This window comes from Aethalodelphis obliquidens, unplaced genomic scaffold, assembly GCF_003676395.1.
Source record: "Aethalodelphis obliquidens isolate GAN/ISIS:26980383/991018 unplaced genomic scaffold, ASM367639v1 scaffold2, whole genome shotgun sequence".
Lineage (NCBI taxonomy): Eukaryota > Metazoa > Chordata > Mammalia > Artiodactyla > Delphinidae > Aethalodelphis > Aethalodelphis obliquidens.
Window position 1 is genome coordinate 62788613 of NW_020837946.1, and position 24801 is coordinate 62813413.

At 38.5% G+C, this 24801-nt stretch overlaps 1 protein-coding gene across 2 annotated transcripts in view; it reads right to left on the bottom strand.

Moving 5' to 3' along the window:
* Positions 1 to 2127: 2127 nt before the first annotated feature.
* NOSTRIN (nitric oxide synthase trafficking) overlaps positions 2128 to 24801 on the bottom strand; it is a 67661-nt gene continuing 44987 nt past the window's right edge. Inside the window, exons 9-16 of one of the 2 annotated variants that reach the window (XM_027129103.1) lie at positions 23501 to 23599; positions 23278 to 23403; positions 15783 to 15891; positions 14599 to 14687; positions 11651 to 11776; positions 10606 to 10720; positions 9404 to 9493; positions 2128 to 6506 (exon numbers count right to left, since the gene is read on the bottom strand). In XM_027129103.1, coding sequence (XP_026984904.1) covers positions 6370 to 6506; positions 9404 to 9493; positions 10606 to 10720; positions 11651 to 11776; positions 14599 to 14687; positions 15783 to 15891; positions 23278 to 23403; positions 23501 to 23599 — 891 coding nt within the window. In that variant the 3' untranslated portion in view covers positions 2128 to 6369. The remainder of the gene's footprint in view (positions 6507 to 9403; positions 9494 to 10605; positions 10721 to 11650; positions 11777 to 14598; positions 14688 to 15782; positions 15892 to 23277; positions 23404 to 23500; positions 23600 to 24801) is intronic. The other variant, XM_027129112.1, reaches the window with a different exon arrangement.

Here is a 24801-nt window from a genome sequence, read left to right on the forward strand (position 1 = left end):
CTTCTAACTGGGGTGTGGAGGTGGGACAAGACATCTGAATGAGACCACGTAGCAGGAAAGTCACAAAAGGATAGCATAGGAACCAGCTTTGCAGCTGGGATCCAAGGTCAGACGTATGAATAAAGTGCACTCTCATACCAAACAAAGGGCCTTAAGCCATAGAAATTTGTATCAGTTTGTTTTCTCACCTGGAAAGTTGATTCATTCTAAAAGTGGAATTGGGAATTGGTTAGGGTTGGCCACCTTAGAATAATAGTACTTTCTTAACTCTTCTTATGTGCCCAGCACTGTTCTAAGCCCTTTACAGATGTCACCTCATTTATATTCCCTCAACAACCTGTGAGGTAGGTACTATCCATAACCTAGTTCTACAGATAAGGAATCCAAGGCACAGAGAGTGTAAGTAACTTCAAGTCAGATAGCTGGGAAGTGTTAGAGTTGGGATTCAAACCCAGGTGGCAGTCTGGCACCTAACCCATGAACTTCACCTAGACTCTACCTTATGCCTTTCTATGCTATATTGCAGAGAAAGTATGTGAAGACAGAGTTCTTAACAAAGATTCTATACAAATTTGAATTTTTTTGTTTTTTTTTTTACAAATTTGAATTTTTGTAATATAATTTTGCTTTTTTGTTTCTATAGAAGTATAATGATTAAGAAAAAAAAAAACAGGGGAATATGTTTTGTCTGGATCCTTAGTACCTGGCCTTCAGAACCCAAGTGACTCACTGAGAACCATCTCTAGGTATTCAGACTGCACTTATCAACCCAGGTCTTTATGGAAATGGTGGATGGAGGACTGTTGACTTATGCGTAAGTCTTTATCTGTTCAATCAAATATAAATGCCCTAATTTTTGAGGTTTGCTCTGTGCCAACCTAGGAATATTCTGGAGTCAACATTATTAGTATATTAGCTTAAATTTTAAAGTTTGATACATTATGAAAATTGCGCTTTGAATACATGTGAAAGGTAAACCAAGCTATTCCATTAAATTTGCTCTATCCATTTTATTTAGGATGCTATGTTGTAAATAAGAAATAATACTTTTAAGCATTTACAGTCTTACTGGTACGGAAATAAAGCACAAGATACATAGGTAAGAGATTTTCTTAAATGGGAAACAAATGCACACAAGTAGTAAAACTGAACTGGAATCCAAATCGCGTGGACTAACCTATTCCACATTTTGTAATAAAATGGAACAACAAGCCCTCTAAAATTAAACTCAATCACTAATTAAGTTAAAAAAACAGAATCAGCACAAAATCTGCTAAAATGTACTGCTAGTGGATTTAAAGTTTTGATTTCCCAGGTAATGAGGATTAGAATGTGTTGCTTCTCTTCCACTTCAGAGGATTCTTGTACAGAGACAATTAGTTATATTTTAATTTGTGTACCATGACAGTGAAGTGCCTAGTATCACTCTAGCATAGTATCTAACACATAGTAGAAGCTTAGTAAGTATTTGTTAATGTCGAACACATTTCTAGACTCAATATGGGATTATTTAATGGGAAATTAAAATTACATCTTTGAAAAGGAGCTGACTTGTTCAGTAATACCTACAAGCATGTTGCTGAGATGTCCAGAAATTCTTAGAAGGTAAAGATATTTCTGCCGGCAATTCTTGACTAAATGACAAAGCTAATTGAGAATAAGACTCTTTCTGAATAAAGACAAGGGTTTCATCTAAGTAGAAAGAGAGTACATCAGTTAAGTAAGTAAACTGGAGAGTATATGAGCTGTTTAAATCAGCTCCTTTCTTGGTATTGTTAAACATACTGTAGTGTGAAGTGTGAACAATGTATGGTGAAATATGTGAAGAATGTTTGGAGTTTAGACACATGTTATCATTTTCCCTTAGCAACCAAGCAAGCTGGAGGTAGCTGCTGAAGCTAAGGTCCAACAAAGGGAAAAACTTCAGGGATGAAGTTATTTTACTCAGTTGGATAGATTTTTACAAAAATTCAGAAAGTGGCAATATTTTAGATCAAATAAATGTAATCGGTATAATGGTAAATCTTGAATACTCTTTTTTTTGTGAAAAATTCTGCTTTCTGGCTCCAACATTGGTAATGTAGAAAGATTTGAGGATTAAGATGTGGTCCCGTCTTTGCTCTACTATTAGAATTGATACATGATGTTAGGCAAGTCATTTAATCTTCTGAGCATCAATTTTCTATCAGGCCAGACTGCACTATGTGTAGTTTCCCAAACTTGCTGTTTTCTTTTTTGTTGACCAGGCCAAGAAAGTTTTCTTCTATTTTCAGTTAACTAAAAGTAATTATCATGAATGTTTGTTGGATTTTATCATGTTTTTCTGTATCTTTATAGATTTTCACCTTGTATCTGCTAATGAGGAGATTTATATTAATAGGCTTAAAAAAGAAGTTGAATTAAACTTGCCTTCCTAGAATAAATCCAACTTAGTCATGGTGTGCAATCCTTTTTGTTTTGTTTCGTTTTTAATAACGTTGGATTCAGTTTGTGAAACTTTTGTTTTAAATTTTTACCTCTATAGCCATGAATTAGATTGGCTTTTAATTTTCCTTTGTATAAACTTCATGGGATGTTGGAGTCACAGTTATCCTAGGTCCTAGACCCTTGAAAATAGTTGAGATGTGTTCCTTTTTTTCTGTTTCCTCAAAAAGTTTGAATAAGACTTCCTGTTTTTGAACTCACATATAAAACTATGTGGGCCTGTGTTTTCTTTGTAGGAAGATGTTTTTAGAATGCTCGTTACATTTTTTTAATAGTTACTGAATTATTCAGTTATTCTATTTCTTCCTGAGTTTTGATAAGGCATATGTTTTTGAGAAGTTTATCTCTTTTGCTGACATTTTTTGCAAATTAATTGGTATAAAGTTGTTGATAATATATAATTTTAGTTTTTGATATCTACTGCATCTGTAGTATGTCTACTTTTTTCTTAGAAGTAATATTTATTTATGCCTTTCTTAATTTTGCTAGAGGTTTGCTCAGTTGATTAATCCTTTCAAAGAACCAATGGATAGCTTTGTTCAACCCCTTATTTTGTTTTATATTTCATTAATTTCTGATCTTTTTCATTTCTTTTATTTGCTTTAGGTTGTTTCTGATGTTTTCATAAATTCATAATTAGGATGCTTAATTCATTAATTTTAGCCTTTCTCCTTTTTCTTATAGTACTTTTTTTAAGCTGCTTTCCTGAAACTACAGGTTTTAATACGTAGTAACTTTCTTATTTTTTATTTCTAACATTTAAAATTTTCCATTAAGATTTATTCTTTGTCCATGTGTTATTTAGAAGTGTGTGCACATGTGCATTTGTATGTGTGCAGGGACACATACATATGTGTTTTCCAAACACACAGGGTTTTTTCACTTAACCTTTTCTTAATGATTTCTAACTTACATTGTGGTCACACAGTTTCTAGAGTCTTACTTTGTGGCCTCGTATGTAATCAGTTTTTTACGTGTGTATTTTCCAGGGGTTACGTGCAGTACTTTCTTATCTGCCCACAGCATCCACCTCACCCTTCCCACTTGCCTGACTCCTGCTCAGTTTGGACTTTCCCTGACTTCCTTGATCCTAATTAATGCCCCTCCTAAATGTTCTCATAACCTTCTTGATATACTCCTGTTATAGCATTTATCACAGTGTATTGTGTTTACTGGTCTGTTTCCCTTTCAGAAGAGAGACTAAGGGCTCTCTGAGGAAAAGGGTTCATTGTCTTTTTAGTATTGAAGTGACAGAGTGATAGTGCCCCAGCCACTCTGTATGGTAACTTCTGTTGCCCTTCAAAATCCCACCTTCTCGTGATCCCCTGCCCCCAGGCCCATCTTCCCTGAGTTAGACATTTTTCCTACTAACATTGCCACAGGCAATGGGATGTGTTGTTATTTTGATTCTCCAAATTAGGCTGATTACCCCCAAGGCCATCAAGACTTTGGGGGAGGGGAGACTTTTTCTTGGAAGCTGGAACAAGTTACATTATGCTCCAATTACTAATCAGTTAAAGCCTAAAGATACTGTACAATAAAATTTAACCCAAACTAAATATTGTATTACTTTTTGATGGATCCAAATGGATCATAATATTCATTGTGAATATTATTATGAGTAATTGAAAATGCAAAAAAAAATTAATCTTTCTGGTTGACAGGATAATGGATAGTAAGCTTTTACTCTACCTGAAAGAAGACAGAGTAATGCTTTTGATATTTTTAGTGAAAATCTGGCTCAGACCTCCCTCTACTGCCTATATTTCAGGTTGTTAATGTTGCTAAAAACTTTCTGACATATGAAAACTGCCTAGTGGAGTATAATTAAGAAAGCCCAATTAAACGTTTAAAAGTATTCATATTAAAAATTATTTTAGTCTCTGTGGAAGACTTGGGCACATCATTATTCTTACCAATATGCACTTAATTTTTACCTAAATCTAAGGAGTACCATCCGTACCTGTCCTGCCAGAAAGTTCTTCCCCTTCTAAAAAGATATCCAAGTCTGTTATCCCCAACAATATTTGTATTTTTATTTGGTTTAAGACTATAGTATTTCTTTGAAGTTTAAAAATTACATATCACAGATGCAAAAAGGATTTGCAGCAACATTTTAAACCAGGAAAACCATTTATGTCTTTACAAAGTAAAACTGCTTTATGAAGAAAGAGAGGCCCCCCCCCCTTCTTTGAAAATTACTTCCAAAGAGTTTCAGGGCCCAACCACCATTATCATCACTTTCTCTATACAAATGATCGAGTGTAGGCTACAGTCAATTGCTATACAATTTTTTTATCCATCAAGGCTTAATGGAAAGAAGTCAGATGAAGAGGAAATGTAAATTCAAAATCTCAGTTCATGGTCTAATGGCCTATTATTCAGCCTACTTCCTACGTGTGGAAAGTCTTCATTAATACACCATTAAGGATGACGTTAAAACTTCTGATCTGTTCTAGGCTGTAAGTTATGTCTCACATAACAAATTTTACTTGTGCTCCTTCGGGTCTGGTATCTGTATCTATAAATATCTCTATGTGTTCGTTATATCCTGCTATAGGAGTGTAATGGTGCAGAGTATAAAAAAATATATGTACCTTGGTTTGAAAATTTCCTTTGTGAAAATATAAAATTTGACAGGATAAAAAAAATAAACAGAGGTAGGGGGCAGGAGAGTAATAGAATGGGTTTTAATTACTCCTTTAATGCCAGACTGTCTATTTGGCACAAAAGTAAATCTGCCCAGATGTATTATCATCAGTACCTTGACCTTCCATTCAATGGAGAGTGTGGTCTCCAGACTGACTTAGGTCATTTTCTGAAAGATGCTGCTGTACCACTTCTCTTCATTTTAAAATGTTCCCCTCGGGAAGAGGGGAACCTTCTCATTCTCAACCTTTTCCCGTTATAGGGCATTTGAGGAAGCAGCATAAATCTCTCTAAATTTTCCATTTTGACAAGTAAATGCTAGTTTCTAGAACTTTCCATCCAAACTAGAGACTCATTAGCACTTAAAGTGTCTTTCACTAGGAAGTTGCTTAGGGTATTCCTTTCATCGTGACCTGGAAGGGAAGTGCAGAATTCCTGGTTTCTGAATTGGCGTATGAAGTTTCCAAGTGGGCAAGGAGGCATGAAATTTCTGGCACTGTCTCCTTCCTAACCTTTTCCTATCTGCCTTGCTCTTATCCTCTGATCCCCAGCCGTCTCTGGCTCACACTTGACCTCACTCTAAGAGCAGTTCTGGTTGTGGGTAGAGGGTACCTCAGAAGGTCATTGGCTCAGGATGGTACTCCATTCTACCCTGAAATCCTCTGCCCGGTACATGGTCCTCGTCTACCACCCTCTCTTCCGACCACACCGCCTCTTTGCCTTGGCTCCTGGTCCTTTATTCTAACGTCCTTAACCTGGGTCTGTCTCACTGGTGCCTTGCCTGCCTGTCTCTGCTAAGCTCTTCTTGGACTTGATCTGTGTTCTTCCCCATCTCCCTGACACTGCTCGACCTCTTGTGGGCCTACTGTGGCTATTTCCACCCAAGACCCCAGGAAAAAAGACATCTGTGTCCTAATCTCTGTTGTGCTACCAGAAGACTGACTTCAGGCTGAACTGCCCTGGACTCAGTTTTCTCTCTCTCTGTGAGCAGAGGCTGTATTAGGTTATCTCTAGGGTCTCTTAGAATTAGAAAACTCTAGGAGCCATCAGGCCTCTTTCCCACCTCCCTTTACTCTCAATCTTCTGACTCTTTCAAAGAATGAAGTGCAAAGCACTGTGACATGCAGGTCACATCACCATCACCCAGTTAGAAAGACAGAAGATCACAGCATTTGTCTTTATTTGCACCACATTGTATAATTTACAGAGTGTAAGGCGATGCCTTCAGAATCTTGCTTACGCTTGTGAAGATGTGTCCCCGGCATTTGAAGGGAGTTCCTCCACATAAGCAGCAGGAAAATGGCCTTTTTTTCCCTTTAAAGAACCAAACCACCATCCTTCATCTTTCTTCTTGTGTATAGTCACAATGTCACCTGTAAAAATGCACATACATATAGTTAAACAAGTGGGTTTCTGCACTTAAGCATGTGCCCGAGTCTGATCAGTAAGACAGTTTTTAAGGAGATCGATCCTGCTTTCAAGGAGTTACTTGGTGGCATCATTTTTCTGCATGTGATTCAGATGAAGCAAAATTTATTGACCACCTCTGCACAAAGCAGGCAGAATGCAGAGAATATTAAAAAGAGTAAGGTAATGGACAACAAGTTGTGCCATAAAATAGTTGGATTAAAAACAAAATCACTTTGGATCCTATGTCCTCGTGCTGCCTGGCTCACTTTGGATAGAGGCGATGGGTCATCCCCAAACTCTTTCTTGGTGTCTGTGCTTTAAGGGTTCCTCATGTTGGTGGCCAAAATAGTTTGGTGTGTTGACTACTAAGAGTATGTCTCAAGCTTCCAGACTTTTCTTTAGATCGAGGCAGCTTCTCTCCATTATATGAGCCAGCTTCAGAGTCCAAAGTTCCAACTCACAGCTTTGCATGACAATATAACTCCCTATTCAACAATGTAGATAATTTGAATAAAATATCAATTTGAGGAAAATACTCCTTTAAAGCAATGATTCAAATAAACAGAATTCCTAGGAAACCCATGGCTCTTCTCTAATTCTCTATTAAAAAGAAAAAAAACACATTATTCCCTGTCTTGTAAGAGAGAGTCCTTTCTCTCTGGCTGCTTCCTGTACATCAAAGTGGAAATATCCACTTCCTTAAGGATCCAAGAGCTACTTGATCTTTAAGCATCATCATGAGGTCATTTTCAGTCTTTCTTTCTTTCATTCTTCTCCCCAGTAATTTTCTTTCTAAGGCAGAGGAGACCATTGATCCCCCTTCTATCTCTCCTTAGTCACATCACTATTTATTCTTGCAGGAGATCATTCTCAGGCTAAGGTCTCCATCTAATGAGTTCTCTCAGGTCAGTAGATTGACACAGCCTACTATGGGAATTCAAACGAATAACTTAAAATTTTATCACCAGCTTCCCTAAGCCTCCAACGAATTCATTCCATTTAAAGAACCCACAGGATATAATGTATAAGTAGGCTTTGCAACCAACAGAACTGAAGACAAGATGATCAATTTGTGTTAACTATGTAACTCAGACTCAGGACCCTGGGTTCTAGGTGGCATCTGTGTGCGTTTTAATTCATATGGAAAGTGGGACTACTGCATTTCATTTACTCACTGGTGTAGGTAGCCTTAGGATGACATGATGAGTAATGAACTGACTTCTATAACACTGAAAACTTTTAAATTAAAGGCAACATTGACTTAAGATGCATGCAGGAGAGAGTCTACTTTCCTTTTTTCTTGTCTTTACTTATGTCTGAGCTACAAGGAAAAGTAACTGCCTGGAGAACTCTGACTGGCAAACTGAAAAGGAAGCACCTATGAACCAATAGCAAATACATGGTATCCCTGTTGTTTGGCTGCAAAATCCATCTCAACTTTCTGTTGGTTCTGGGCACCATGTCCTGGTCATGGATTATAAATTTTCTCCTATGACACAATTCTTTCTCACTAACCATTTCATTTCCAGATCCCTGCCTTAGCTTACCATCCAAATGTGGTTGATAATTGGACAGACAGAGAAAGTTGAGGCTGGTGACTTTTTCTTGTTTAATAATCTTGGGGTCTACACCATCCATCATATAATAACCTTTCCACGTTAAACAAAAATCTGTGACACAAAGAAGGGGGTCTGATTCCTTTAATTGGGCATAAAACCCTTTTTTGAGAGAGAAGTGTGAGAAATATTAAGCTGGGAGTCCTTTGACCGGGTTTAGAACTGGCACCTAGACTAAGCCATGAGAGGAAGTCACTTCACATTCTTGTATGAGTAACTTTCTGAAAAGGAAAAAGGTGGGGCTACCTCTCTGATAACTTTCCATTACTGACGTTCTACCCCAATGGAGCACTGTGATTAAGAGCGTGACTCTGAGTTTCTGAGTCCAAATCCTGTGCCACTACTGCTGGTGACTTTAGCCAAAGTACTTAACCCTTCTGTGCCTCAGTCGCCTCAGTCATAAAATGGGCATAAATAATACCAACCTCAAACGTTTTTTAGGAATATTAAATTGGACAATGTGTTTGGAGCAATGTCTGGCCCCTAGTAAACACCAAATATGTGTTAGCTATTTTTATCATGTGAGCTTTCTTTTTGATGTGCTTTATCTTCTAAGAAGAGTGATTATAAACCTGAACTGCTTTGACCTGGTAATAACTTTTTTTTTTCCATAGAAAACAATTTTATGGTTACTGAAAGGGAAGGGGGGGTGGGATAAATTAGGAATTTGGGATTAACATATACACACTACTATATATAAAAGAGATAAACAACAAGGACCTACTGTATAGCACCTGGAATTATATTCAATATCTTGTAATAGCCTATAATGGAAAAGAATCTGAAAAAGAACATGTATGTGTGTGTATATATACAGATGTATACTTATATATGTGTGTATATATATCTATACATGTATACACACATAAATATATACATGTATATGTAACTGAACCACCATGCCATACACCTGAAAATAACACAACCTTGCAAATCAATTATACTTTGACAAAAAATTAATATATAAGAGATATTCATTTGGTTAAGAGTAATACATATCCTTGTTTTTAAGACAAACTGCAATTATTTATTTATTTATCTTTGTTCTTCAGCAAACATCTAAGAGGGAAGAAGAAACCAAAGAATAAGTAGTCAGTCAAATAATAGATTTGAACTTAGTCTGATAACAGCCAGGCTATGAATGCATGACCTGGTAATAACTTTTAAGGCTAAGACAAGAGTTTTTTTCAAGTTAAAAATTTCAATATGGGAAGGCAATTCAACTATTTGAGAATGATTCTTACCTTTTTCCAAATTCAGTTCGTCATCTTGCCTGGCTTGGAAAGAATATAAGGCCTTGCAAAGCCCATTGCCGAGCTGGGTCACACCGGAGGCTGAAAGTTGGATCAAGTTATAATGACTAATGCTGGGTCAGTAGGCAAGATGAACATGGTGGGCAGTGGTCTAGTTTTTCAGCCGTGTAGTGCAGAGCTTAAATATACTGAAATCTTCCCAAAAGGAAAGTTTATAATTGTATATAACATTCATTCTCTGATTCAGTAACCATTTCTGATGTACATACTATGTGGACGAACTGTGTATATTACATAATCAAAAGCTCTAACATAGAAAGTAAGTCTGGACAAAAAGTTACTGTAGTATTAATAATGAGGACAATTTTAAACTGTTTCCCACGTGAACTTAATCAACATCAGTTAGCTAAGCTGTGTGGTAACTGTATTCATGTTTTGGAAAACCAGCACCAGTTTTGCCAATCAGGAATAGATAGGAGACACTTGGAGCAGGTGCTTCCTCCATCATCCCCAGGTACTTAGGGAACTGTTTCTCAATGATGCAACCACGAGTCTTTAACATACCATGTGGACTACAATGGCCTGGGTTTGATTGAAACTTTTTTGCCAAGTTCTAATCAAGAATCTAGAGAGTCAATGTTATGGTAACTATAGTTGAACAATGACGGATGACAGGTGCTTGCATGTATATGTGTGTGTGTGTGTGTGTGTGTGTGTGTTGAAAGGTAAAAGGCAGTGGGGGTGTGGATGGAAAATGACCAAAGTCAGGTGGCTGAACACTGGGGGCGGGTAGGCCTTGGGATCACCGTGTTTCCTGAAAAGAGGTTGGGATTTGCATGGCAATTTGGAGGAGTCTGTGGAGACAAAACTGTAGAGTCCTCCCAATGTTTCCAGGCTGAGTGTGTGGACAGCAAACTGCAGGCTGTCTGAATAACATGGAGGCCAGTGACTGGAGGTACCTTCTCATATTACAGAATTCTTTTCCCAACCCTCCAGTCTTCTTGAGTCCTTCCCACCTTCTGGATGACATTTGCACAGAAAGCTACACATTTTAACAAATTAATCAGTCCTAGTTGAAACGTAAATTTCTTTGAGCCGATTTATGTCAATGTGGCTCTGAAAATAAAATATTATTTTGGCAATGTGCTTTACTGATAGGACCCAGCCCCAAATTATTCTGGGCATGAGATTACCTGTAGATGAAGAACTTGGAATTCTCTGCCCACCAGAAGATGACCTGCTCACAACATTCTCTAATCTCTTTGTCAGAAAAGGCCGAGATATTTTTACAGAACTATGTGTCTGCTGCTGTTTGAATAGTTAAAAAAAAAAAAAAAGTCATTTTTTACAACATTGTCATCAAAAGTATTTGCGAAAAGTAACTATTCTGCAGCTGTTTTCCTCAGGAATTCGTTTTTCAATTGTTGGGAGGAGGGTATAAAGAAAAAATTCAATACATTCCTAAACCCTACTCTAGCACATTCTTGTTTCTGAGACCTTAATATTTTCAGAATTAGACAATTACCATATTTTATAGCCTGTATTTGCAATTCTGACCTGTACCCCTAGGCCAAATAGTAACATTTCCAGCATTACTTCTACAAATTCAACTTGGTTTTAAAGCAAGTGAAATGATCATAACTCTATGTAAATGACTGAGACCCTTTTAGAGCTGGAGTCTCTTAGAAAGAAAACTGTCCCTTCATCACAAGGTGGTTACAGCTCCTTCTTCTTGTAGGAAATGGAAAACAGCTACCTGTGTATATTCACACGCTCATCAATTCCTAGAGTGTAACACTGGGAAAATTCATGTGTGTGAATTTTTCAAATTGTGCACACGCATTCTCTACATTATGTACTATGTTAAATGGATGAGACTACTGCATATCACAAAATCTTACAATTCAGGTCTGTATGAATACTAAGATTTTCATTTAATAGAAATTTTACTATAACAGCATGTTCAAAGGATAAAGTGAGAAGTATGAGAAGGAAGAAGGAACCCAAAGTGTTTTTAACTCATTAATTTATATATGAATACAAAGCATGTATTCATTTGTGTTTAGCTCTTGTTACTGTGCTCAAAAAATAAATAAATGTATCTTAAAATTGTGCAACTGGGGATTTGAGCATATGGCATATATAATTCGTAACAGTTTTTTTGGCCTGTTGCTGCCTTAAGCCATTCCACCCAGCAAGCCCAGTCCAGAAATTATAGCCAACCTTTTAAATGCTTACCTTTTCTTTCCATTTGAAGATGGAGTTACTACAGACATGGCTGGGTTGAGGTCTTTGCTCAAGTTCTGCTAAGACGGATGACAGTTTATAGGCGTTTGCTTGCAAAAGCATTAGTTTCAAGTTATTCTGTGGATACATCATTTGACCATATGAGTAAACTTCTAGAAAATTTTGAGGCACAACTGCGTGGGTAAAGGGATATCAGGATAACTTCCAAAATGACAAAGAGGTCCAGAAAAATACACATTCAACTCATTTGCAACTCATATGCAGAAAATGCTGAAGAGAGAAAAACAATGGACACTTTAAGTAGTCTAGAGGAAAGCCTTAGTTGTTGAGTGTGTCGTATTCTAGACCCTTATAAATAAGGTAAACCAGAAACCTTGATAGGTATATTACTCAGCATTTTGTGGCAATGAATCGCTTTACTCGAATTTCTGCTGAGGAATGAGGTAGAGAATAATAAGTGTTGATTGCAGAAGGTAGGCTTTTGGAAGGCTTTGAAGAAAGGCAATGGTGCCATGGGCACTTAACATAAAGAACAGAAGTGAACTCTTATCAATAGAATCAAACTAAAATGATGTGAGTCAGGGTTTTGTTGTTTATGTTATTGTTTCTTGAAGAGGTGAGGTCTTATATTACCCAGAAAGTCTGCAGTAACACTTCTGGAAACTAGAAACCATATTCTGGGGTATTTGAATATAAAAATAAAGACTGAAACTAAAGCTATTCTCCTAGTCTCTCCTGTTCTGATTTGACCTTGAGCTAGAAACTTTATAATGACTTCTCTGTCAAGTTGTAAATCCAATCATAGAATCTAAATATTGGAAGGGGTCTGCTTATCCAATCTTCTCCTCACCATTCTCTCTCCCTTTTCCACACTTCCCGCCTGGGGGTTCCTAATCCTAACATCCCGGCCAGGGGGTCACAGCCATGGACCAAACACCTCCAATCTATGGGGAAGGGCTCTAATCCTTGGAACAATCCAAGGTGGGATGGTGGGCAGGCTCAGCTAGGATGAAATCAAAAGTTCCCCCATAGCTTCTAGCCTTAGATCTAGTCTGCACTTGAGAGCATCACAGATCAAGTCTCTCTGCTCTGTGGGGCTCCTTCTGGTATCCAAAGACAATATCTGCTCTAAATACCTCCAGTTTCCACAACAATTTCCCGGAGAATATGGCTTGCCAACATTCTTGCTTCAAATATAGCACTTCAAGAACCAAGAGTCAATGAATTAGGAAGCATTTCTGTGAAACAGAGCTTCTCCCTGCAAGAAACCTTCTCTGCGTAACACAAAATCAGTCTACCACTATCATGAGTTTCCTTCCATTAGACGCAGACGTGCGTGACCGAATTACACGGATATTTGGCACCTGCTCTTTGAAGGCTCTTATTTGCTCCATCACTAGATCATAAACACCATAAATTCAGGGGTCAGATCATCTCCCATCTTGCATCCTCCACTGTGTGAATCAGGCCAGTTGTGTACCAAGATGATCCTAATAACGTGTTCTATGTCAATGACAAAATTTTATGCAAGAACCCAAAGAAATAAATCTTAATGCCATCATAAAATGCTCCATATGACTTTCTTTTGGTAAATATCATTTACATCGAATTAATTAAACATTTTATGCTGTCACAGAAAATGTCTAACAGCCTGTTTTATAATTTTATAAAAATTGTAGCCATATGTCACTGCAAGGATATTAGACCTCTGTTCCCAAGTGAACAGAATTCAGGCCTGTCTTTTCACAGAAAGTGTCAGGTTTATTTCTGCAACACCACCTTCATTAAAGGAAGCCACTGCTAAAACAACAGATAAACTGTACCTGGCTGCATCTGTCTACTTTTACCAAAGAACTATTGAAATTGCTCATTTGGACAGAATTATTAGGTACCTACTTTTACAAGAGAGTTGTTTAGACTACGTGCAAGGTAAGGAAAGCTGGTTCAGCTTCCTGGATCCTTCAAAACATTGATAAAATTTTGATCTCTTCCTGAATTCTTCTCAGATTAACCGCAGTCAACTTCCTCTCCAATCACAGCAGAAACCCTGTACCTTGTACACATACGTCATAGTATCTGTTCATTTTTATTCCTGTTTAAAATTCATGGGCCTTTACTAACTGCCCTTATAATGTGGGTTCTTCTGAAGAGGCTGCATTGCCCACAAATCCCAACAAATGTCTCGGGGCTGCCGCAGTCCAGCCTTTCAGCTACAAGGCCCGGTGGTGCCTCTCCCTGCCCTCCGCTGACAGTATGTCCCCCTTCCTTCAAAACAACCTTGGCCTCTGAAGTTTTTTTCCTTGTTTCCCTGGAAGCTCTTGCCTCACACCCCAGTCGGCCATCTTCCTTCTGTGTGGCCACATCTCTCCTTTCCCCTGTTATACTCGGAAGACCCTGATGTTAGCTCAAGGATGAATGGAAAACAGCATCTCAATGATAATTACCAGGATTTCAATTCTCCTCTGTGCCCTGTGCTAGCATTTTCTAAATAATGCATCATCCTCACAAAACCCCTTAGGTAGCAACATCCCTCTTTAAAGATGAGAAAACTAAACTTGTCCCAGGTCCCTGTAAAAGGCAGAGCTAGATGCAGGCCTCTCTGAATGCAGACGCTGTGTTTTTGGTCACATCTGTTAACTGGAGTAAAGTACACATGGTCTTCAGACCTTACTTGAATGATTCTATTTGGGGGAATTCTATTTTAGGCACGTTTTTTTTCCCCCTGGGAGGACACTAAATCAAACATTTTTAAGTAGCTGGATTTTTCCAGATTCCTCAAACCACTTGTCAAGGAGCTGAGTGTACAAGCTCTCTGACTAGACTGTTCTATGTCATGAGAAAGGAAAGGCAAACAGAGGTCAAATGGTCCAGAAAACAAGCATTCCCAAAATAGCTCCTTCATCATTAAATCTAGGAAATGGCATTCTGCAAATGTTTACCTCGTCCATTAAGGCTGCTGTGCTTTTTTGGCTCTCTGTGTCTGAGAAGCAGGGGTGGCTGGAGTATGCTTTCAGCATTCGTTCCAGGCCTGAAAGTGAAATAAGGCTGTCAGTCTCTGTTCCTCTGGTCCTAGTGGGACACAACTGGCAGGTGGTTATACTTGGAGGGAGCCTGAGCCCAGAAGTGATGCCGGGAGCATTTCCCAAATGGCTGGGCCTGTTTCTGTGTGTAGTTGTTACTAAATTTTACAGAATGGGTGACCTGTGCCTTCATTTAATGGGATTTGAGAAATGCAGGTGCTTAAGGAGTCTTGATTGTTATTTTTCAAGATGAGAGTTTGCATCCTCCTTGTTGACCCATTCCACGGTGGATTCCTAACATTTACCCCCATGTTAAGCTCTCCTCCACTGATATTTACATTTCTAAACATTTTGCTCTCTTGGATTTCCTATCAAGTATTACATTGCAACAGGGTTCTCTGGTCCACATAAAATAAGCTCTACATATCAGAATCATAAAAGTAGAGTTGTTTTTATTACCTGTAACACTTTAGAGCTGCTTCACGTTCTCACATACCTAACGTCTAAGTATAGGATTTAATTTGAATGACTTTCACATCATTCAGGAAGTTAGTTTAAAAAGAAACAAACAAGTGGTGATCATTCTGTAATGTATAGAAATACTGAATCATTATGTTGTGCACCTAGAACTAATGTAGTGTTGTACGTCAATTACACTTCAATTAAAAAAATTTATATAAATTTAAAAAATTTAAAAACAACCTATTAGCACCCCCTAATAGAATAAAATAAAATAATATGGGGGAAATAAATAAATAAACACAAGGAAATGAAAAGCCTTGTACACAGGAGGTTTACTGTGTTTTAAACCAAACAAATTGTCCCTCATATCAGGCAATTTCAGGAACACTGTAAAATGCTACACTTCTGGAAATGGTGGTATAGTACTTGTATAGATCTCACAGACCAGAATGTCATTTTCAATTTTTTTTGCTCTCTCCTTTTTCATTGTTCTTTATTCACACAAATTAGGTTTTATATCTGGTCTTTTAAATGAGATGATCTCTGCACCAGTCAGCAAAAGCAGAATCACCCTAACTCTGGATGAAACCTCCGAGTAGAATACTTCCCTTACCAGGCCAGTCAAAGAGGTAATTACACACCTTCCTGGTCTCGCGAGGCTTTTTCAATATCTTTTTGCAGTCTCAACAGTTTTGACTTTATTGAAGATGCCTGTCGCTCTTTACTCATTGCATTTTTAGGATCTTCTTCCTTTAGGAAAAAAAAAAGGAAGTTTAACAATTTAAAGGGAAAAAAGTAAGAGTTGCTACTCCTAGTTGCACTGAGACTTTCACTGACTGTATTCAATTTTAACTTGATGGAAGAAAAAAGAAAAAAAAAATAAAAGCAGGGTAACCTCTGGTTTTCTACAGATTGGTGTACCTTTTCTAGACCTACTGAATAAGAAGACAGCTCCTCGTTTACAACTTGTAAGTGCATAGCTGAGCACTTTCTTTAATAGATAAAAATTATTCTTGGAGGGTGAACGTTACTATGGCTATTTCATAGGAGCATGTGGCTCACCAAGGGAAGGGGCATGAAAGCTTCAAGGAGACTAGCTGACTTAACCAGCACATTTTAGTTGAGGGGTAGGAGGGCAAAGGGTACTCCTTGCAGGAGAAATGGCACAAGCAAAGGACAGAGGGAGAGTTGTGTGAAATGTATGGGGAACAATAAACAGACCAGTTGCTTGAGCAAATGTAGTGGAAGAAAAAATTGTCTAAGTAGTTTAGGTCAGATTTTCAGGCTGAAGTAGGGATTTTATCATGTAGGTTATGAGAACCATTAACAATAGCAGAGCTTTCATATACATTATTTCCAGAGTTGAAAGAAAAAAAAGGATGTTAGGACACAGTTTAAATGCCTAGTAACAAGTCAAAGCAAATATCCTACAGTGACATGCAACTTAAAATGATTAAAACCTTTATGTGAAAAAAGAAAAAGGATGTTAGGGTCAGGTTGGGAGGTGGCTGCACATAAGTGCAGTAGATGGACAGAAACCTTGGAGAAAGGGAAAACTGATGACTGAAGATGGAAGTGCAGGAGTCAGGACTTATCTGGTAGGAAGGAGAAAAGCGAGGACCCTGAATATTGGTGGAGAGATTAGCTTTAGATAGACTGTCCTGAAGAAAGAGAAGAGAAGATTTAGAGCAAAGAGAATAACAGCCTTTACAAAAATATAATGTAGAGACTAAAATATTTAATATACATACTGTGTATTATATATTATAAAAATTTTCTCTATATCCTTTATTACATGTGACTCTTTGTGATTCTTATAACAACTCGACGAGATTGGTTTTATTTTCCCCATTTTACCTGTGACACTCAGAAATAAATGAAGGCCCAAGACGAAACAGCTAGTAAGTAATTACTGATGAAACCCAACTCCCGTGACTCCCAATTCTCCACCAGAGTCCACTCCTTCACATGTCTGCCTGAGGCTGAGGCCCAAGCTGACGTTACCTCTGCAGGTGAGCTCCGAGTGAACTGCAAGGGTGCTTCAGTCCAACCCTCAGTCCTTCCTTGCTGGAGGAATGCACCTCATAATCTGACTCTCATGCCAGTCCAAGACTTCATTTGGTTTCTCTGGGGATGCCTATATTGTTCACAAATGTATTTCCACGGATAGATCACTACTGGATCAACTTGAGATAGATTAAACTGCCGTCGTTAACTTTCTTAAATTTGTCCTTCTCTTTCAAAAATTTGTCAGAAAGAAGATCAAACCCAAGGAGGCATTTAAACTGCAGATACAATCTTTTGAACATGGCCTTTACAGTAACCTTACAAATATTTTTCACACTGATCACCAGCCCTCCAATATTCACATTCAGATAGTTCTCCTGTCTTACCCTCGTCCATGTAGATTTCATAGCACTCTATAAAAGCCAGTCTACACTTATTGCCAATGACCATAAAGTCAGATTTTGGAGGTGTTTTGCTTTAAGAATATTAGGACAATCCTATTCATCCATTTGGAGATACAGTCCATTCTCTTAGACAACAGATACATAGTCGTTAGTTCTGCTGCACTGAAATTGCATAGAAACCAAAAATTCCCATGGGCTCATCAAATAAGATAAACCATTGTGGCTACTTCTTTACATTTCAATAGGAGCTTAGTCAAATTTTCAAGGAGAATGACCCTTATTTTATTGACAGGTTAGCTGATAGAGGCATTTTTACAAGAAAGTAATAGATATATTTTATTGTACATTTTCCCATCTCAGTGATCACCTACACGGTTTGGAAGAAAAAAAAAAAAAGTACTTTCCCCATGTAATCAAATCTTCCTTTCTACTTCCATCTCTACCTTTGTTTCCGCTTTAACAGACATTGCTATTGCTAATTTGCTTTGCCTTTGCCAGGGTCGGAAAAAAAGATTCAATTAAAGAAACAGCCAGCCACTTATTGCTGTTTAGATGGTGGGAAGGAGAAAGCCGGTCAGAATTCATTATTGTGTCAGATCTAACTGCCTTCCCCTCTCCCCTCATCTCTTGTTCCCTGAGTGGGGGTCCTGGGATGTTGGTTTTGGCTATACTTTTATAGGAGGACATGACCAGTGGCCCAGTTTTACACAGAGAGAGGGGTGAGCCTCCCAGACTGGACCTTGGAAGTTGAGTGAAATACAGCAGAGGGCCCACGAAGGAGCAACCAGGAGTTTTTCCTGCAGATTTTGGTAATTAACGATCAGCATCTAGAACACTACAATTAAAACTAACAAGAGGGGAGTGAAGGACAAAATCTTTGAGGCATGACCTGACCCAAGAAGATAAAGAATTTAGCCCAAGAGAGCAAACAGGCAAGATGTCTGGGCTCTGACCAGGGACACTGATCAATTTTTAGCAAGGAAGGTCATGTGATAGTAATCACCTAAATGTCCTCAAAATAAGCCTCTGGAATGGCAATTAATTTATGACAAAGGAGGAAGAATATACAATGAGAAAAAGCCTCTTCAAAAAATGGTGTTGGGGGCTTCCCTGGTGGCACAGTGGTTGGAGGTCCGCCTGCCGATGCAGGGGACGCGGGTTCGTGCCCTGGTCCGGGAGGATCCCACATGCCGCGGAGCGGCTGGGCCCGTGAGCCATGGCCGCTGCGCCTGCGCATCTGGAGCCTGTGCCCCGCAACGGGAGAGGCCACAACAGGAACAGGCCCGCGTACCACAAAAAAAAAAAAAAAAAAAAATGGTGCTGGGAAAACTGGATACCTACATGCAAAAGAATCAAACTGGATTACTTTCTCTCACCATATATAAAAATAAACTCAAAATGGCTTAAAGACTTAAACATAAGACATAACACCATAAAACTCCTAGAAGAGAACACAGGCAAAACATTCTCCGACATAAATTGTACCAATGTTTTCTTAGGTCAGTCTCCCAAGGCAATAGAAATAAAAACAAAAATAAACAAATGAGAACTAGTCAAACTTACAAGCTTTTTCACAGCAAAGGAAAGCATAAACAAAACGAAGAAACAACCTACAGAATGGGAGAAAATATTTGCAAAAGATGCGAACGACAAGGGCTTAATTTCCAAAATATACAAGCAGCTCATACAACTCAACAACAAGAAAACAAAAAACCCAATCCAAAAATGGGCAGGAGACCTAAAGAGACATTTCTCCAAAGAAGACATATAGATGGCCAACAGGCACAAGAAAGGATGCTCAACATCACTAATTATCAGAGAAACACAAATCAAAACTAAAATGAGGTATCACCTCACACCAGTCAGAACGGCCATCATTAAAAAGTCTACAAATAACAAATGCTGGAGAGGGTGTGGAGAAAAGGGAACTCTCATACACTGTTGGTGGGAATGTTAAGTTGGTGCAGCCACTGTGGAAAACAGTATAGAGTTTCCTCAGAAAACTAAAAATAGAATTACCATATAATCCAGCAATCCCACTCCTGGGCATATATCCAGACAAAACTGTAATTCAAAAAGATACATGCGCCCTTATGTTCACAGCAGCACTATTCACAATAGCCAAGACATGGAAACAACCTAAATGTCCACTGACAGACAAATGGATAAAGAATACGTGGTACATATATACAATGTATATACTACTCACCATAAAAAGAACAGAAAAATGCCATTTGCAGCAACATGGATGCAACTAGAGACTATCATAATAAGTGAAGTAAGTCAGAAAGAGAAAGACAAATACCATATGATATCACTTATATGTGGAATCTAAAATATGACACAAATAAACCTATCTACAAAACAGAAACGTAAAATAGATAGCTAGTGGGAAGCAGCCGCATAGCACAGGGAGATCAGCTCGGTGCTTTGTGACCACCTAGAGGGGTGGGATAGGGAGGGTTGGAGGGAGGGAGACGCAAGAGGGAAGAGATATGGGAACATATGTATACGTATAACTGATTCACTTTGTTATAAAGCAGAAACTAACATACCATTGTAAAGCAATTATACTCCAATAAAGATGTAAAAAAAATATATTGAAAAAACTGGAAGAAAATAAAAACACTGACAACAACAACAACAAAACCAGAATTATGGACATAGAAAACAGACTGGTGGTTGCCGAGGGGAAGGGGGATGGGGAAGGGATGGAGTGGGAGTTTGGGTTAGCAGATGTCAGCTTTTATATATAGACTAGATAAACAACAAGGTCCTACTGTATAGCACAGAGGACTATATTCAATATCCTATGATAAACCATAATGGAAAAGAACATAAAGAAAGAATATATATATATATATATATATATATGTATAACTGAATCACTTTGCTTTATAGCAGTAATTAACACATTATATATCAACTATACTTCAATAAAAAATTAATAAAATAAACTCAAAATGGATTAAAAACTTAAATGTAAGACTTGAAACCATAAAACTTCTAGAAGAAAACACAGGCAGAACATTCTTTGACACTGGTCTTAACAATATTTGTTTTGAATATGTCTCAGGCAAGGGGAACAAAAGCAAAAATAAACAAATGAGACTACATCAAACTAAAAACTTTTGCACAGTGGAAGAAACGTCAACAAAACACAAATGAAACTTCCAACTAAACGAAAAGGCTACCTACTGAATGGGAGAAGAAATTTGCAAATGATTTATCTGACAAGGGGTTAATATCCAAAATATACAAGGAACTCATACAACTCAACATCAAAAAAACCAAACAACCCAATTAAAAACTGGGCAGAGGACCTGAATAGACATTTTTCCAGAGAAGACGTACACATGGCTAACAGGCACATGAAAAGAGGCTCAACATTACTAATCATCAGGGAAATGCAAATCAGAACCACAGTGAGCTATCACCTCACACCTGTCAGAACGGCCATCATTAAAAAGACAACAAATAAGTGTTGGTGAGGATATGGGGAAAAGGGAACTGTGGTACACTGTTGGTGGAAACTACCATACAATCCAGCAGTTCTACTCCTGGGTATATACCTGACGAAAGCAAAAACATTAATTTGAAAAGATATATGCACCCCAGTGTTCATTGCAGCATTACTTACAATAGCCAAGATACTGAAGCAACCTAAGTTCCCATCAATAGATGAATGGATAAAGAAGATTTGTCATATATATAATGGAATATTACTCAGCCACAAAAAAGAATGAAATCTTGCCATTTGTGACAACATGGATGGACCTAGAAGGTATTATTCTAAATGAAATAAGCCAGACAGAGAAAAACAAATACTGCATGATTTCACTTACAGTGGAATCTAAAAAAACAAAGGAACAAACACAACTAAACAAAAACAGAATCATAGGTATAGAGAACAAACAGGTGGTTGACGGGGAGAGGGTAGAGGAAGAAAGAAATAGGTGAGAGAGATTTAAGAGGTACAAACTTTCAGTTACACAATAAATGAATCATAGGTATGAAATGTACATTGTGGGGAATATTAGTCAATAATAATGTGATAACTTTGTAGGGTTACAGATAACAACTAACTTTATCATGGTGATCATTTTGTAATGTATAGAAATATCGAATCACTGTATTGTGGTCCAGGAACTAACATCATGTTGTAGGTCAATTATACTTCAAAAACAAACAAGCTCATAGAAAAAGATCAGATTTGTGGTTACCCGAGGTGGGCGCTGGGGAGAGGAGGAATTGGATGAAGGTGGTCAAAAGGTACAAACTTCCAGTTACAAGATAAGTAAGTACTGGGCATGTAACGCACAGCATGATAATAGAATGAACACTGCTGTGTGTTATATATGAAAGCTGTTAGGATAGTAAACCCTAAGAGTTCTCATCACAAGGAAAAAGTTTTTTTTTCTATTTTTTTAAGGTTCTACCTATATGAGAATGGATGTTCACTAAACTCGTGTAATCATTTCATGATGTATGTAAGTCAAATCATTATGCTGTACACCTGAAACATACAGTGCTGTACACCTGAAACATACAGTGCTGTATGTTCATTATATCTCAATAAAACCAGAAGAAAAAAGAAAAGATATAATCCTCTAATTAGGTTAAAGTTTTTCAAAGGCAAGGACCAGAAAATAATTTGCACCTCCTAAGATTCATGCCTCTGTGTGATCCCTTCCCCTTGAGTGTGGGCTGTTTATTGACTTGCTTCTAACAAATAGAATCTGATGAGATGTCACTTCTGAGATTAGCTTATAAAAGACTATGCTTCCATCTTGGACACTCTGGCTCTGTCTCTCCTGCATTGCTAGTTCCAGGGGAAGCAGGCTGATATGCTGTGAGCTCTCCATAGATGGAGAGACCCACACGGCAAGGAACTGATATCTCCAGCTAAAACCGTTCCCCAGGACCAGAGGCTTGCCATCAGCCACGTGAGTGAGCTTAGAAGCGGATCATCTCCCAGTAGAGCACTGAGATGTCTGCAGTCCCAGCTGACACCTTGATTACAGCCCTGTGTGGGACTCGGGCACCCAGCTAACCCACACCTGGATTTCTGACCCACAGAAACTCTGAGATAATAAATGTTTGCTTCAAGCTGTTGAGTTTGGGGGTAAGTTGTTATGCAGCAATAGACAAACCAATGTGATACACAGTATTTATAGAGTGTGAAGATTCAGTCTTGGGGGGAGGGACAGATCAGGAGTTTGGGATTGACATGTACACACTGCTATATTTAAAATAGATAACCAACAAGGACCTACTGTATAGCACAGGGAACTCCGCTCAGTACTCTGTAATAACCTAAATGGGAAAAGAATTTATAAAGGAATAGATACATGTATATGTATAACTGAATCACTTCGCTGTACACCTGAAACTAACACAACGTTGTTAATCAACTATGTTCCAATATAAAATTAAAAAAATTTTTTAAATTAAAAAAGTAAATGAAATAAAATATTTCCCTTAAAAAAAAAAAAAAAAAGATTCAGGCTAAAACCCTGTTTGGAGTTCTTCCCTTGCAGAGAATACCAAAGACAGGTTTGCATTGCCCAGTCTGTAAACCACACAGTTTTTAAATTTATACGGACTGTGAAAAAGTCAATATTTTTGTTTCCTTTACAATTGCTCTCAATTCTTTTCAAAATGAATCCCTCAGTATATGACTAAGGTTTCCCATGAATGAAACTTCCTTCCATCCCATACTTACAAAGTAATCAGTTAATAGGAACTCAGATTTATTTTCTGTAGATGAAACTGCGGTTTCTTCCACGAGAGCCTGGATATCATTTTCGACATCTATCTTGCCGATGGCGCAGTGGATCTGCGTGTGGCACTGCAATGCCGAGGAAAGCAGAACAAGGTTGCAGAGGACATGTTTCCCGCCAGTTCTTACCATGCATACCAGAGATGGCGAATTCTTTACTACTCACTGTGGTCAGGGTTTGGCCAAAAACAGAAATATGTTGTGAGTACTGGTTTAAGTTATTGCATAAGAGTTGAATTCTTTCCTTCTCCAGCTCCAGGATGCTCTGAGAAGGATGAAAAATGAGATTAGATCAGCCCACTGTTATACAAAACTGAAGTCACCCACTAAGCACAAACACAACGAAGAAAGTCTGAGTGAGCCGTCCTGTCTGTGCCTCTTGATTACATTATATGCACGTTGTGGAGGGGGGTAGTTTCCCAGGACAGGAATGTGATTTGATGTCTGTCTTATTTTATCCTCCGTTAGGATCAATTTAACTCACACACTTTCTCCAGGCTTTTGTGGGCCAAAAAGCACATAGGTGGATGCCACAGGTTACCTGATGTTCACGAAGAAGGGGGAGAAAGGAATCATTCGAAAAGAATCTGTGGGTTCCAAAAAAAGAATGAAGCCCAGTAAAACCCACGTCTGTATCTTGGAAATGCAGTCAGACACTAAGTATTTCTAGAATTGTTTGCAGGACATACAAGGCATTCTGCCGCTTCCGGCAGGGACAACGATGATGAGATGCAAATTCTCTGCTTAAGGAAATTATGTGATGAGAGCAGAAGCTTAAAGTCTGATCAATTCATCATCCTGACCTAAAATTAGGCCTGGGGGTCAGAGACCACTCTTGGAAGGTGGCAACACAGCCTCCCTGTTTTATGCGGGATGACAAAAATTCCACTTTTAGAGTTTTATGGCTTTTAGCTAGGAAGAGTAAATAAAGTAAGGGAGGTCACATTTGCCTTGTCAGCCATTAACATTTGAGAAAAAGTTAGTTATTTGACTCTTACCCCTCACTGCTAGCTGAGCTACAGACTGTTTGTTTTGAGGAAATACAGGGACGCTCAGCAACTAGGCATTGTTCAAGAAGGCTGGGTCAAGTGGAAATGCAGGGGGCATTCCTAAGCCTTGTGAGGGCCATAGGAGGCTGCTGGGTATGTGCCCAGAAGCCCATGGGCTTCGACAGAGGTGGCAAGAGTCCAAGACAACATGCCTCATCCCGTTTCTGTGAGGACAAGGCCTGGGCTTTCCCCCTTTATCCAGAGGCTAGGTTGGTTCCTTTCATACCCGCCATCCCACCCTGCTTCTTCCCACACAGTAAAGAGTACTCATCAATAGTCTTTCCTGAAGAAGAAAGCCTTCTTGGGCAAATTGGTGGGTGGCATTATCGTGGAAGTAAGAAGGGCGGACTGTGTCTCAAGGCCTTTGGTGGGGTGGAGGTGGGGAGACATCACAAAGGCCACTGGCTTCTCCCACCCT